The 15,356-nt window shown below is 44.7% G+C and overlaps 1 protein-coding gene across 1 annotated transcript in view; it reads right to left on the bottom strand.

Annotated features, from left to right (window-relative positions):
• Positions 1-15,356, bottom strand: part of kcnh2b (potassium voltage-gated channel, subfamily H (eag-related), member 2b) — a 192,822-nt gene that overhangs the window by 164,102 nt on the left and 13,364 nt on the right. The window contains exon 2 of the mRNA XM_068709574.1: positions 8,517-8,747. Within this exon, the coding sequence (XP_068565675.1) occupies positions 8,517-8,747 (231 nt within the window). The remainder of the gene's footprint in view (positions 1-8,516; positions 8,748-15,356) is intronic.

Genomic DNA, 15,356 nt, shown 5'->3' with positions numbered 1-15,356 from the left:
TTCATAATTACAGTATGCATGTTTATGTGGCTATAAAGACATGTGCATGTGTGAATATAAGAGCAGTGTCTGTTCACATGGAAGCATCATAGACTGAAGAGCACAGCAAATGCTTTCTACTGAGGGAAAAAAAAGGACGATTGTAAATCATCTACGCAAGCAGGGCCTGCATGTACGAACAGCACAACACGCTGGTGAAACAGACTGTGGGTCACTTAACATATATTAGAGTGTGACATTTAACACCAAAGCAGGTCAGCTGGGCGGTCATTCTCATATCACAAATCTGTTTTTAGAGTGAAAAACCAATTATAAAAACACAGTGATTAGAAAGTGATTGCTGCGATTAGCGACTAGGAGATTATAGCACAGCAAAACCAATTCACCGCATGGACAAGCCTGGGTCCACACGGTCAGTCTGGTCCAGACCGGTGACCAGAACATCATATTATTTAGAAGCTGGAACTCCAAAGTGAGAGAGAGAGAGAGAGAGAGAGAGAGAGAGAGAGAGAGAGAGAGAGAGAGAGAGAGAGAGAGAGAGAGAGAGAGAGAGAGAGAGAGAGAAAGAAAGAAAGAGGGGGAGAGAGAGAGAGAGAGAGAGAGAGACAGACAGACAGAGAGACAGACAGAGAGAGAGACAGAAAGAGACAGACAGAGAGAGAGACAGAGAGAGAGAGAGAGACACAGAGAGAGAGACAGAGAGAGAGAGAGAGAGAGAGAGAGAGAGAGAGAGATCTGCTGATTACCAGTATATCTAAATAAGCCACTTCCAAGGGCAAGATTAAATTGAATTCAATTTGGTCCCTTAGCCTCAACTGAATAGGGTCAGTGCTTTGTACTCAGCATGGAGACTAACTATTATTGCACTCTGCTGAGAAACACACACACACACACACACACACACACACACACACACACACACACACGTTGTTGAAAGTGCCCACATTGGTTTGGATGGTTGTGCTTGGAGTCTTTGGCTCTTCACTGTGTGTATGAGGTGCTCCTGTGTGTGTCCAGAGCAGAGCTGCCTAGTACAGCACATTGGGTGACTAATGAGGCGGACACACAATGCAGCGCTATCGCACTTTGATGTCATGATTCATTATTTGGGTGTCATTGGAAAAACAAAAAAAAAAGGAGGGATTGCACACACGAGCACAAAAACACACCGTGAGCTCAAAACGCAGGAAGAGTAGAACTGCAGTGATGTGTAGATCATGATGCTCCTCAACGTGGTGTTTTGTGATGTTAATACAGAACACGTAGTGAATGTTTCATATTATGGACGTAGTCATGGTGACGTCACCCATTGGTTTGTGGACTGATGCTTTGCCTCGAGTTCGGCGATTTTGCCATCGCCGTCTTGTATTACGGCCGTCGCCGTGTTATTTTTTTTGCAGCCAATGAACGGAAGTTACCATATTTGGAATGCGGAGGAGTGACGTAGAGACCTGTCAATCACAGTAAGCCCGCCCTTAAGCATACTCCACTTTATTTATGGTCCTCTAAATGGATTATAACTTACTAAATGAACATCATGCTGTATTGAAGAAGACTGTAAACTAGAGATTGAGACCATAAACTCATGTTTACAATGTTTACTGAGGGAATAAATCAAGAGAGAAGTAGAGTCATTTTAGACTAGACTTCTATACAACCAGGAGTCGCCCCCCGGTGGACACTAGAGAGAATGCAGCTTTAAGACACTTCAGCATCGGCCTCACTCGACAGAACTGGAGGTTGCCGCCTGGTTAACATGCACACCATGTACGGTGTGGAACAAAGCGGTATAAAAACAGCTTCGTTCCAGCAGCCACCACTCGGGTGAACAAATTATAGCAACAGTGCACAGATACTACGATTGTGTACTTATTTATTTTATTTAGTGATTTACTGATTTGTAGCCTTGTTTGTCTTGTTGTCTGTGTTGATTGTAATGCGTGTCGAGATGGATGCCTCGCCTTCTATAGCAAACCAAGTCTACGGGTACAAGTCAAAGTCACCTGAACCTGATGCTGTTGGTCTGAATCCAGCTTTCCAAGTGCTAGTTGATGTCATCATCTTGTTCATATGTGCTGTAACAAAACAAAACCATTTACGTCTCTGTTTTTGAAAATGGACGCCTCGCCCTTCAGTTCAAAAACCTAATGCAACTTGTTGTTGTGTGGGCGACCATGGCCAGCATTAGTTAGTGTGTGTGTGTGTGTGTGTGTGTGTGTGTGTGTGTGTGTGTGTGTGTGTGTGTGTGTGTGTGTGTGTGCGCGCGCTCTCTCTTAGCTGGAGGTGGGATCATCCATTGCAGTCATCTGCGTAGAGTGCTAACCTCTCCGGAGAGGCTGCATGTCTCTAAGTGCTTTGCTTAGCTACCGCTGCTAGGCAATCAAGAGTCGCACAGGACAGCCTGCTCCTCTGGGCTCACTGCATTATCACAGCACAGTGCTGTCAGGACACTCACATTTTCTGACAGACACCTGCTAGTCCTCAGGATCCACAACACACTGAAGACTGTCTTTTCAGAATGCCTCGTGGTGTTATCAGTTCACAGGCACACAGGCTGCAAAGACTAACACTTAAGTCTGCAACTAGGGTGGTGATTTGAATTCCCCAGACTTCTCCTTAGGATTAATTCATACTTCTGCAGAAAAACCCGCACAGAGCTTCCACAGAGATGGTTTGCGGAGCTGCAGAGACACTCCTCCTGAAAAAAGTGACAGGCACCGCAAGTCTGACTGGACATCAGAGTTGGGTAGCTCACATCTTGTTACTACAACAGCCACCACTTTATTGATTCTAGGCACAGAAGCTACTCTTCGTCATCCAACTCTTTCATAGTTTTTAGCGATATTATTGTGTCGGGCAAAACTTTTGAATACTATTGAATCCGCCTATCGAATACATCAAAGACAACCAGACAAAGGATTTGAAAACTGCGTGTCCAAATCAAAAAGAAATGACATGCTTAACGCAATCCACCACAGCACCAGCGTGTGCTAGAGGTGACTGCACAGAATGCATAGGAGCACAGCCGCAGGAGGATAAATCAGGGATAAGGATTTATAGCAGAAAACTGATAGTTAGTTGTGTTTTAATGCTCTGCTTTGTCTATAATTTAATTCAGTGGCATTAAGGGACATTAATGTCTTCATGTCGTTCCCAAATCCTTATCTTCTACAGTTGCTACTACTCTGCATTAGTGCAGGATGTATTGGGACATTTATACAATGCGGCCCCTGATCAAATGGAGTCCTGGCTTGTCACGTATGAGGTGTAAACACACTAACTTTAATGCTACTCAAAGGCACACAGCTGATTTTATAACAGTGGAGATAAAGAACATTGCCTTGTTAACACAGCTGTCCCCTGACCTTGGACTAGACTTTATTTGTCTCCGTCATTATAGCTACAATAAAGAGGTGCAGGGTGTGTGTGTGTGTGTGTGTGTGTGTGTGTGTGTGTGTGTGTGTGTGTGTGTGTGTGTGTCAATGCTAAGATGTAGCATGTTTAATTGTCTGCAGCAAGTACAACATCACAGCTTGATTGATTGCTTCATTTCCTTTTGAACAGACTCACTCTCACCTGAGCTGAGTGTCAGTAAACAAAGACTACCCAAAGCAAAAGCAAGTGCACACATTGTATATGAAGCTGGTCTGTAATAAACGCTGCTATGATTACACACATTAGTTATGTCTCTCGCAAATCTGGTTTATTGAATCTACTCAGTTTATGTATTCATGAATGTCCTTTCAGCTCTGTTGTGCCATGATAAAACATGTGTGGACTAAAGGAGCACAGTTTGACACGATTTCATCTTCCTGAACATAAAACACATTGAACCTTCTGTGTTCAAAGGATTTCTGTCGCCTGTCTTAACTCGGCTGTGACAAGAGAACCATCAAACAGCCATCTCTTCGAATTGGATTAAGACTTGCTCCAGCAGCTCAACACTGACATCCTTGAATTAATCTCACTCATGATGGCAGTCTTCATAGGCCCTTTATACAGACAACCTGTATCAGAACCCGCTCTGTGACATCTTTACTGGCTGATGGCGAGCAATGTTCTCTCTTCCGTGATGGAGGAGCAGAGAGAGAAAGAGAGACGAATGCGGTGAGAAAGTTAAAGACACTGAGTGTCAATGAAACAGGAGGGAGGGAAAGCTGGAGACAGTGAGGCTGAGCAACTAGAGCCGAAAGGAAAGACTCTGAGAAGAGAGAGATAAGGGAAAAGAGGTGAGAGACAATGTGTGAGCTTCAGAGACAGACAGGAGGGTGTAGAGTGAGAATATAAGAGAGAAAAAAGGAGAATATCTATCCAGTTAAAACAGATTGCTGCTTCACCCAACAAAACAAAGACAACAATGCTCGCGTTTCCCCTTTAACAGCCCTCATATTTCTCTGTGAACCAGAGGTTAATGTAAAACCACATAGTGACATTCAGCCAGTGAGGAGATTCAAAGACAGTATCCCGTTCCACACCCAAACCTCTACATGCTCTCAGTGTATGTTTCCTATCGCAGTTTACCTGGAGAGCATGATTGATTAAGCCGGTGAGCAATTGGAGTCGGACAATTCAGCGTGAGAGCGAGACGGTAGATCCATCTTCGTGAAGGCTTGTGTCTGAGTTTGGCACTAGATAAATGGGCTCAGATGAAGCCTGTGTGAGCACAGAGTGTGTGTGTGTGTGTGTGTGTGTGTGTGTGTGTGTGTGTGTGTGTGTGTGTGTGTGTGTGTGTGTGTGTGTGTGTGTGTGTGTGTGTGTGTGTGTGTGTGTTCTCTCTATGTGCGAGTCATGGCTACACTGTCCCACCATTACAAGTAAAACACGCACACGCCTGCACACTCACTGCATTGGTGTCTTTTTCGAGATCACAGGGAAGTCTATTCTTTCTTTTTCCTCTTCGCTTTAGCAAGAGAAGCGAGGAGCGAGGGAACGGAGGAAGGAGGCAGAGGGGACAAGCGGAGGTGGCACAGTGTTTCCTCCCCGTGTGCATTATGGATGAGGCGTGTCCGTGGAGTTCGATCCGCAGCTCTCTGGTGGCTTGGAGGCGGCCCGCTAGGGTCACCTAAGACTGCGCTTGTGTCTTTGAGTGCTTGAGTGTGTGTGTGGCGATGACAGAGAGGAGTCACCAGGGTCCCACCTGCCCACACACACGGATAACAAATGCCCTTCTTTCATCCAGCCACTATCTTTAACTGAGTATAAATCAATGAGGATTTTATTAGTGACAGAAAGCTTTTGGTCAGCACAAACATTAAAAAAAAAAAAGTCCAAGTAGATAAAGACGTGATCTGCAACAACAGCTCCAAACCCCACAAGCTACAATATACCACTAGTTACTAGACTGTAAAACCAGAGAGAGTGTTCGTGACAGAAAGGAGACGTGTCCAGTGGAGGAGGAGGAGACAAAATCAACATTCATACATCCAATCATAAGAGCGTCTCTTGGTTACTATAACAACATGATGAGGGCCTCTCTACAAACTCCATGGCAACGTGACAAACACAACTCCCAACTCACAGAGAAGGATATTCCTGGTGCGTAGGTGCGTCTTTGTTTATGTGCTCTCATGTCAGCTGAGCTCAGTCGCATTGCCACAGTAGAGAACAGCTTTTAAGACCCTTCAGTTGTCTCACAACTCATAGACAGCAAACTGTTGAGCATTGACAACGGTAGCTTACAAACACCTGCTTATTGTCAGCATGTAAGAGAGACAATACTGGAGGGTGTTCATGCAAGTAATAGTAAATGTCTGAGGCTAGAGGGCAGAGAGGGCAAGTCTTCACTATCTCCAAGTTACCCTCTTACTGGCTTAAACACAACTCTCATCACGCGACACCATTGTGAACATACCAGGACTCACCTTCTCTCTCCTCAAAACTGAAAACCATGGCCACACATACTTGTTTCTGATTTACTGGCAGGTATATGTTAGCACTGTATAGAAACCATTATTTTAACCAGACAAGCCGGTCACATGTTAAACTACAGGAAAACAGGAACTCAAACTCTAGCGCCTTCTTGTCATCTATTGTATTAAACACAATCACCTCACCGTGTGCTATTGCTTCCCTAACCGGCTCATGCAGACCACTACCACAATTCATTTTCCTTGTGCAGGGGCCCACCAGTCCACAAACGTTCTTCACTGAGCCCCACATCACGTTCATAGTTCCAATAGCAGATATTCACATGGGTCCATGGATACGGCACATGGTTAGGTTGGCCCAGTCTCCATTCTGCCTGGAGTTTGATCAATGGGTCAACCCACACATCACTACCATGGACGGTACCTATGTGCCAGTAAGAAAAGAGATGCACTATAGTTTTACCACTGACTTTATTATTTCTTTATATCAACCGATATATTTGATAATAACTGGTACATAGTACCATATTTCTTTAAAAGAGCATGGAAAATTACAATCCACTCCATCATTGTTGTATGCTCCATGTCCCCCAGACACAGATTCTGAATAGTCAAACTACAGCGGATTTACTTGAATACTTTTATACTCGTGCTATAATTTTGAGCAGCAAAACGTTCAACGTCAGTAGCAGCAGTGCTATGTTAACACACAGCCCTGGCTTTCCTCCAGCAGTTCTGTTTTATGGATATGCGATTGAACTGCATATGCCAGCAGCAGCTTTACAGCTTCCAGCCTGCACTGGCACAGCACTGCTGCAGGCACCAAGTGTTGTCACTCCCAAAGCCTTTAAATATGTGTTGTTAGCATGGCGGACTCTTGTTAACTTAGCCAGGGGGACAGAAATGGCAACGCCTCTGTAACCCTATATACAGGGTTGCAGCTTTTTATGAGGTACTTTTGTATAGCGGATCATTGTTGTGTGTGTGTGTGTGTGTGTGTGTGTGTGTGTGTGTGTGTGTGTGTGTGTGTGTGTGTGTGTGTGTGTGTGTGTGTGTGTGAGAGTGTGTGTGTGTGTCCGTCCACATCTCCAGTATAAACAGTGGAAAGTGAACTGTGCAGAGGGGAGGGTTGAAACGGTAAAGCCCTCCTCAGAAGTATCACTTGAGGGGAGACAGCTGTGCCATCTCTTTGTGTCTCTTCCTCTCTCTTTTAATTGCTATCTCCTACACCAACACGGCTTTCAGATCACATGAGAAACACACTTTCTGACAGTCACTGTTTCTCCACCTTGCCCCCACTGGTTTTTCTTCACTTTTCAGAGATGTGCTGTTTTCCTCTTTTAACCAGCTGCCACAAAAAGGCTGGTATTGTTTTCACTTTGTGACTCGGTGTGTGTGTGTGTGTGTGTGTGTGTGTGTGTGTGTGTGTGTGTGTCATCAAAGCAAAATGTGGTCCTAGAGACCCTTACTGTCGTAGGAATTACCACAGAGGAGGGTCTGAGTACTTTGCCGGGTGTTTATTTCTGTGGACAGACTAAACCTTTATAGATGCCTAGTTGAGATCAAACTACCCCCCCCCCCCCACACACACACACACACACACACACACACACACACACACACACACACACACACACACACACACACACACACACACACACACACACACACACACACACACACACACACTTTTGGCCCCTGGCACAATTTGACATTGCGCCTGGTGTGATCCTATTGCAAGATGGTCTCTAGTTTCCCCTCAGTTTGTTTCAAGCCCTGTCCTCCTCCCTCCCTTTCCTCCCTCAGTCCCTTTCTTGTTCTCTCTCTCCCCCTCTCCCTCTCCTCCTCCTCCTCCTCCTGCTTTGGTGTCTGTCTACAGGTGGAAAATGTCCAGCATATGCTTTGGCCGTAGCCCAGGGAGTTTCTAACTTTATTACCATGGCAGCTCTTTATCACCATGGAAGCCGTCTATCATTGCGGTGACCAGCGTCTTGTTTCCTGGTCGTGGTCCAGTTGGCACGTGCGATATACACTCCTGCCATTTGAGAGAATTCTCCAGGGGCTTCCCCAATTTAATGTCCTCTGAAGTACTTGTTACAGTCCAGGTTAATATGGGTCAGGTCTATTGAAATCATTAACAATTTCGAGAAAATGTTACAAAACTGCTGCCAGACATAAAATGAGCTGGTGGGTACCAAATGTTCTGCACACACCACACACCACACACATACCGAGGCCAACTTACAAACAAGTACATTTTACAGTGACAAAACCATTCAAACACCTAAAACCTTCACACTCAAATAAATACAAACACAAACACTTTCGTTCCATCCCAATAAATGCAAACTCACACAAACACAGGAAATAACATGGCGTATACTCTCCTGACGTCTTTCTTAAAAGGACCCGGCCACCACTTCTTTCTCCAAAAAGTACACACACTGACCCCCTTTTTGTTACAGTCTGGTACATTTCTATGACTACCTCACTGTTATGTAAAACAACACACAAACACACCATCCAGCCCAAACTTTCTGTGCACACCGGAGGATCCATATCCATCTCCTGCACAACTCAACAGGTCCTCACACCCTCTCTTCCATCCACACAAACACCTCTCAAAATACTCCGGGGGCTTCTTCCTACCATCTTTGCGGTACAGGTTGATCTCCACTTTCCTCTCCTCCGCTCCCAGCAGGGCTTGCGCCATCTGGGCGATGGCCAGCCGCTTGGTCTCGGGTCCGTACAGGAAGTTGCACGTGCACGGCTTCTGCATGATCTCGGCACGCGAGTAGCCACACATGTGGCAGAAGCCGTCATTGCAGAAGATGATGGCGCAGTTCTCCACTCTTGCGTTGGCGATGACGAACTTGCGACCTGTGGACGCAACGACAGAAGTTTAATTCAGTTTCAAGTCTTTCAGGGAAAATGTGGCAAGTTTGATCAGTCAAAACTGGTATGTAACCGCGTTAAACTTCCCTCTCAAATGGTCAAATAATAAGGGGGAAAACATTCTCTCTCTTTTGTAAAGGGCTAATGCTATGATACCAAGGGACCTTTTGACTGCCATCTGTTACCAACAATAGTTTCCTGAAACAAACAAACTCCTTCACTTATGAGGAGAAGAATACATCACTGACACAAAAGTCAACAAATACAAAAATGAGAATCTCTGAGAATAAAATAGAGAATAATGGCAAACATGTAAAAAAAAGCTGTGATTAAGGAAGGGTTAGGGAAGCAGCTGGAAAAAACAGGTGTAATAATAATAATAATAATAATAATAATAATAATAATGTCGGCATTACAATTAGCCTTAACCGTCGGCTAACTGCAGGACTTAACCATCAATAAAAAGTGCTTTTTCTGCTACGACAAAGTTAAAATATCGGCTGTGAAAAACAGCAAGAGTCAAAATGTTTTGGTAAAAGATAATAAAGAGAAAATTGCATAAGAAAAAACTCATTACTAAAATTAATTTAAATATTTTTAGATAAATAAGTAAATTAAAAAAAGCAAAATATTTATTGCTATTGAATATCTGTATTTTTTCGTTTTTACTCTCATATTAACCAACTCATTTCAAGCATGCATGAGCATTATCTACAGCATTTTTACTAGCATTTCCTCAGGCTAGCAGAGCCCAGTTAGCGAGGAATGCTAATTAGCCAGCGGTACTCATTAGAGACGACGAGAATCACCTGCGCATGTATTTGAGCCGTCAGCTAACATGGGGTGAGCGGTCTTGCTATCTTCCAAATGCTCATTTTAAAACTTAATAAACTTCTGCTAAGCAGCCGTAAAGTTATTAAGTATCAATTCAAAAATGAAATGAAACATTCACGAACCGTGTGCCCCTTTCAACAACAGATACAATGTTTCTCGTTCGGAACACCAGCTGGACATTTCTAAGCGTTTAGCCTCGTGCTGGCATGTTCCCTTCAAAATAAGAGTCCCACTTTCGAAATAAAATTAAAATATGAAAGGAAAGAAAAACGAAAGACAACACATTCAGACCCAAAATACAGGTCATTTGCAATTGTTCTTAATGTACTGTTATGAAGCTAGGCCTATTTTACAGTTGTTGGTCTTATGGCTTGAAATGTATCGTACAATGGCTGGAAATGTACCAGTCTTCTCTTCTGCACATCCACCGTAATGCCAACATAACAGTGTGTGGGTTCCCTTAGGTTTGCGTATGTGTGTATATAATTGTGGTCAGAAGTGTAGATCACAGCGCCGGTGGCTTTCGTGTCCCACAAAGCTCTGATGTCTGTCTCTCTCCAAACCACTTACAGTAGAAGGAGCCATTTAGCTCCGTGGCCTCTGCTCTATGTCAATGGATGATCTTAATGCTCTCAGAGAGCAGCTGTTGTGCCTGAACACACACACACACACACACACACACACACACACACACACGCACAGACACACTTTAACACAAATACTCTCTTACCCAGCACACTGACTCTAATACCTTGCGATACACTGCAAATAGATGACAAGTATCCGGTTTGTGCGAGCTGAATCTCCCGGCGTCTCGTGGGAGCACATAGAAACAACATGAACGTCTCCATGTGCGTAAGGCCTCGTGTGATTGTGTTTGTGCTGCTTCAGCGTGATACTCTGTCAGGCTGATAGATGGCCTCCACTAAAGAGCTTCCAGCTTCTGAAGAGCTCCGATGTTCCCCGTTACTTTCACTTAGTATCGGGCCCCACTGTGAGGCACACTGCGCTCATAAATAGTCATGTGGATGGTTAGCGGGAAGGAGGAAAGGCCGGGGACGTGAGGATGAATAAACCGATGGAAATGGGATGGTGGGGCAGAAAGACTTTGGGAGGGACGAATGACAGGGGATCAATCGAAGAGGGGCAAATTATGGAGGGAGATATGGAGAAAAGGAGAGGAGGATGAAGACAGCAGAAGTGATCTGTGCAGGGATGGAAGGCACGGGAAGAATCTGACCAGCAATTAGCCTGCATCAAGCAAATGGACTGCAAGACCGTGGTGGGAAAAGGCTTTTGAGAGCATTTCACTCTGTGGCTGTGAATTCAGTTCAACTTAACTTTATTAAACTTAACTTCTACTTTATTCATCTCTGAAAGGGATCTCCATTCAGATCAACAGCTACACACAAAATACATTTTAGAGAGATAGGAAGCATGAGAGGACGCTGCAAATGACAAAGGGAAAACAAACAAAGGCAGCGAGCCTGTATGTGAAATTGGTAATAAGTCCACCAGGTCTGGAAACAATAACATAAATATCTTTATCTCTAACAATCTACACAAGGCCACAGATGGCCAGCACAAGGACACTTTAGTTACACACTCAGAATACACAGACTAAATAAAATAGTGGAAGGTGAGCGCACTATAAAAGAAAATTGGGAGTGATTTTGAACGACGCCACACTGCACATTCAGCACTTAAGGCACAGTTACATTTGGCTTCACGTTCAATGAAGACACCCCGCGCTCGGCACAGAAAGAAAGGACACGGCGTCACGGTTTTGATGTGGGCAGTAACAACCTTAACGGCGTGGTTGTCGTGGAGCAGATGGACCGTAACGCACACGTTTGCATCGTGCCGGGGACGTTTATTGCACGTGATTACTCATCTCTCTCCCATCATTTCCTGTCAATTTTCTACCAAGCTGATACTAGCCAGGCTAGACGTTTTCTTAGCAAACAGTTTGCTTATTTGCATACATTCAGCAGTTGGGGAGCAACATTAGCCTTCGTTTGTGTCCACCTGATGGTCTACAATACATCAACTCCTGAGAGGAAAATCTGTCTCTTTGGCTGCTAGATAAAAAATAAACAATAAACATGAAATTTCATCTCTGCATTTACAGCCTAACCCGTAAGCATTTAGGAGCAGTGGGCTGCTGTAAAGAATTAGGGATCAGTGACTCAAGGACACTTCAACATGCAGACAGCAGGAGCCAGGTATCGAACCGCCAACCTTGAGGTCAGACGTCCCACTGAGCCGTGCTCTAAATGCTCGACTGCATTGACCAGCTGGTCTCTAACTGTGTCTGTCTGCTGCTGTGCAGGTAGAGACGTTTCCACTGAAAACAGCTGCAGCAAACAACGCTAGGAGAGCGGTGACAGTGAACCAAAATGATAGAGCCGGACAGCTACACCATGAGCTGAACCATCTATGAGGCTGCATCGTTCTCTGTGGGTCCATGTTTTCATATTGTCACATTGTTTTCACACTTTCATTTGATACACTGTTATTGAGAAAATGCTGATTATAGCCACGTTAATAAGCTGGACTATGCGTGTGTGCTCTGTTGGCACTAATGGAATATGATATTATGGAGTATGTTTTCTTTGAGACCGGTTGTGCTTTCGTTACATTACAAAGAGGCATTTATATTTACATACAGAGTGGGTCCTCTTCACAGAGCCGGCCGCCATGTTTCTACAGTAGCCCAGGACGGACAAACCCAACACTGGCTCTAGTTATAGGCAAATTGAATTTTCACGTTTTCGCGTCGGCCACTGCAGTTCTCCCACATGATCGGCACAAGGGAGAAGTGTCAGTTTGTTGCAATCTGAAAACTCACGGCCAGATGCCAACGGTTCCTACACACTAGTCCTTAACCTGGTCCTATCTACCGAGAGAAACCGTCGTCTCCATCAGTTAAAACCAAACTCTCCAGCCTCGCCCCTCTGCCTGAGTCAGCTCAGTAGACTTGATTATGCCTTCATGACAAATGTCTTCTCTGGAATTGAAGTGCAGTTCCTTTATGCTTCTGGTATTGATTGCACCTCCTTCAACCAAGCACTGATTGAATTTAAAAATCACAAATCCATGAAATATTTCTACCCGTTTAGTCTCGATTGCAGCTCCCGTTGCACCTCAATGCATGCGTCTCCGGAGACGTCACGCTCGACGCCACCAGAGCACCGTACGTCGGAACAACATTCACAGCCCGGCTCTTCCTCTCCCCGTCGGCCTCTTCCTTTTTTGGAGAAGGTAATGCATCATACAATGCCCTTTATGAAGAACGAAAATGAAGTCCGCACACTGAGGCAATTTCTCTTGCTAAGTGTTCTTCATTAGACTTGATTGTGAAACGGCCCCTGAGCAGGAATTATCCTCTAACAAGGAAGAGGGTAGACAGTCATTATTCCCTGTAAATTGTTCCTCAGAAGCCGTTCACAGAGGTGATGTATTCCCGCTGTTGAACCGCTGATTTAGAAGTCATTCTATAACCACTGTGAAGACGCTAGCTTTCTGCACACTTCATTTCTTTTCAAAATAACCTATTGGGCCGATGACATTCAAGACTCCCGTGTCTGACTGGAGCTCTTTGTGCGCCACATTGTTTTGGAGGAACGGCTCAATGAATGGAATGAGTTTGAAGGCTGCAGCTGAATGATTTATGGATATTGGAAAGTTTTGTTCCTGTATCAATCGAGTGTCGAGGCATTACTTGGATATGTGGGATATTAGCGTATTTATTGAGTGTGTGTGGCTGTGGCGTTTACTTTGTCAGCAGAATGCACACAAATGAGACTTCATGCATCAAACACAAAGTTGGATGAGTAATGGAATTAGAGAGAACGCAGCAAGACACAGCACAGCGTGACCCCTGAGTTAGAAGAACGGAGACACAGCAGGCGCCTCGCCGGCTGATAAATAAAAGGCCTCTAATCAAGAGAGCAAGGAGAGCAGACAAAACACACTCACCCAGCATGCTGGTGAGAAGCTGCACCAACAGGCTGGCCTACATTCTCATGCAACGCTAAACCAGCTCCTGTACATCATTCAATCGTGAATAAATATCACGGCATAAAGCAGCTGGATGTAAAACACAAATATGTGTGTAGTTGTTTGTGCCAGAGTTGTGTAAATATATAAAAGACACATTTTAGTATTAATGTTGTTTATCTCAAATATAGCTATCAGACAGAGAGACCGTCCTCTTCAGTGACATGACGACCGCATCGCTTTAAGTTTAACCCCCCCCCCCACGAAAAAAAGGCTAAAATGTCAAATTACCAGCATTTTCTATCCTTGTTGTCACTTTCTAAGATTTCAGCAATCACTTTGTTGAGTGCAATGTCCGTATAACTGACGGCAGTTGATGGCCAAAGCTACAGAAACACAACCTAAGTTGTAGTAGACCATGTTTTTTTCAACTGCATCCATTAAATATTTGCAAGCGTGCTTTTCATATTTTGTGTTTATTCGTCACGCCCTTGGTGTGCAAAGGCCTGAATGCTGGGTTAGAGTCCCGCCCATTCCTGTCTGTCTATCTAACTATCTAACGAAGCAGAAATGCTTGAAAAAGTATTTCTAAAATTAAAAAAAGCTTTCCCGCAGCACACACTCTTGACAGATCATGACATTCAAACTGACTTTGCCCATTTTTCCAGCAGGAATTCAAAACGTCTGTGCCCGTTTCTCCCTGCGTTTAGCACACCATTATCAGTTTCTCTCCAGCTTCCTTCATAAAGCACACACATCGGCCACATCGGCGGCACATCCTGGGTTCAACAGGCTGTTCTCGTGGGAGACACGAACCGACGGAAAGAGCCTGTTCAGATATTCATGGAAACAGTGGAGATTGGTTGTGTGGATGCGCTTTATAGCCTGCCTCCGTGAATTAGCGGCAGCAGCAGCAGCCCCTCAGAGGCTCATAAAACGTGATGGGTTTGTCTGGTTGCACTGAGCACTAGGTAATACACAGGCAAAGATGTGTGTGTGTGTGTGTGTGTGTGTGTGTGTGTGTGTGTGTGTGTGTGTGTGTGTGTGTGTGTGTGTGTGTGTTGTACATTTCATTTTCCAGCCTTCGTGGTTTTCAGTCACCGATAATGGCCGACAGAAGCAAGCTGTTTAAGTCTTTTACAGGAGCCGAGTCCTTCAGAGTGCTCGATAGCGTTAAAGATGAGTCATGCATGAATTAATGTTGTCATTCTTCAGACAGACACAAACAGGAGACACAACCTTGAAACAGACTTGCAGTACACGGTGAATGACCACATTTAAACAGAACCACGGGGTGAGAGGAGGTCAGGAGAATAAAACAGAGACACAAATAAAGAGAGAAAAGTAGAGGCGCTACGGTGTAAGGGTTTAGAGATATGGATGTGAAAAGAAAAAAACAGCAGCGTCGGGCCACAGCTGGACGTGAGGGAAAGCTGCCATTATTCCACCAGGGCGGAGGTCAGGTACTGTGTCATCACGCCACAGGCATTCAGAGAGCAAAGGGCGAGAGACGGCAATATTTGGAGCCAGCGGGGGAACGTGTTCAAATTAAACAAAGGTAACGGTGGGCAGCGTTTCACAGCAAGTGAAGTCTACTTCCATTATGTTTGCAGCGTGCTCCAATCAAACGGGCTTCATACTGCGAGTACGTCTGTTGGACTCTAGTAACCTGCAGGCGTCTATGCTGTTATGTAGCTCACAGGTAGTAGTGGCATGGTAGTGTGAACAGGTCACACTCTACCAGAAAGCTATCTCATG

This window comes from Cebidichthys violaceus, unplaced genomic scaffold (genome assembly GCF_023349555.1).
Source record: "Cebidichthys violaceus isolate CVI_PGR_0920_01 unplaced genomic scaffold, fCebVio1.0.p SCAF_15, whole genome shotgun sequence".
NCBI lineage: Eukaryota > Metazoa > Chordata > Actinopteri > Perciformes > Stichaeidae > Cebidichthys > Cebidichthys violaceus.
The sequence above is the reverse complement of the archived record's forward strand: the minus strand, read 5'-3'. Positions and strand labels throughout refer to the sequence as shown.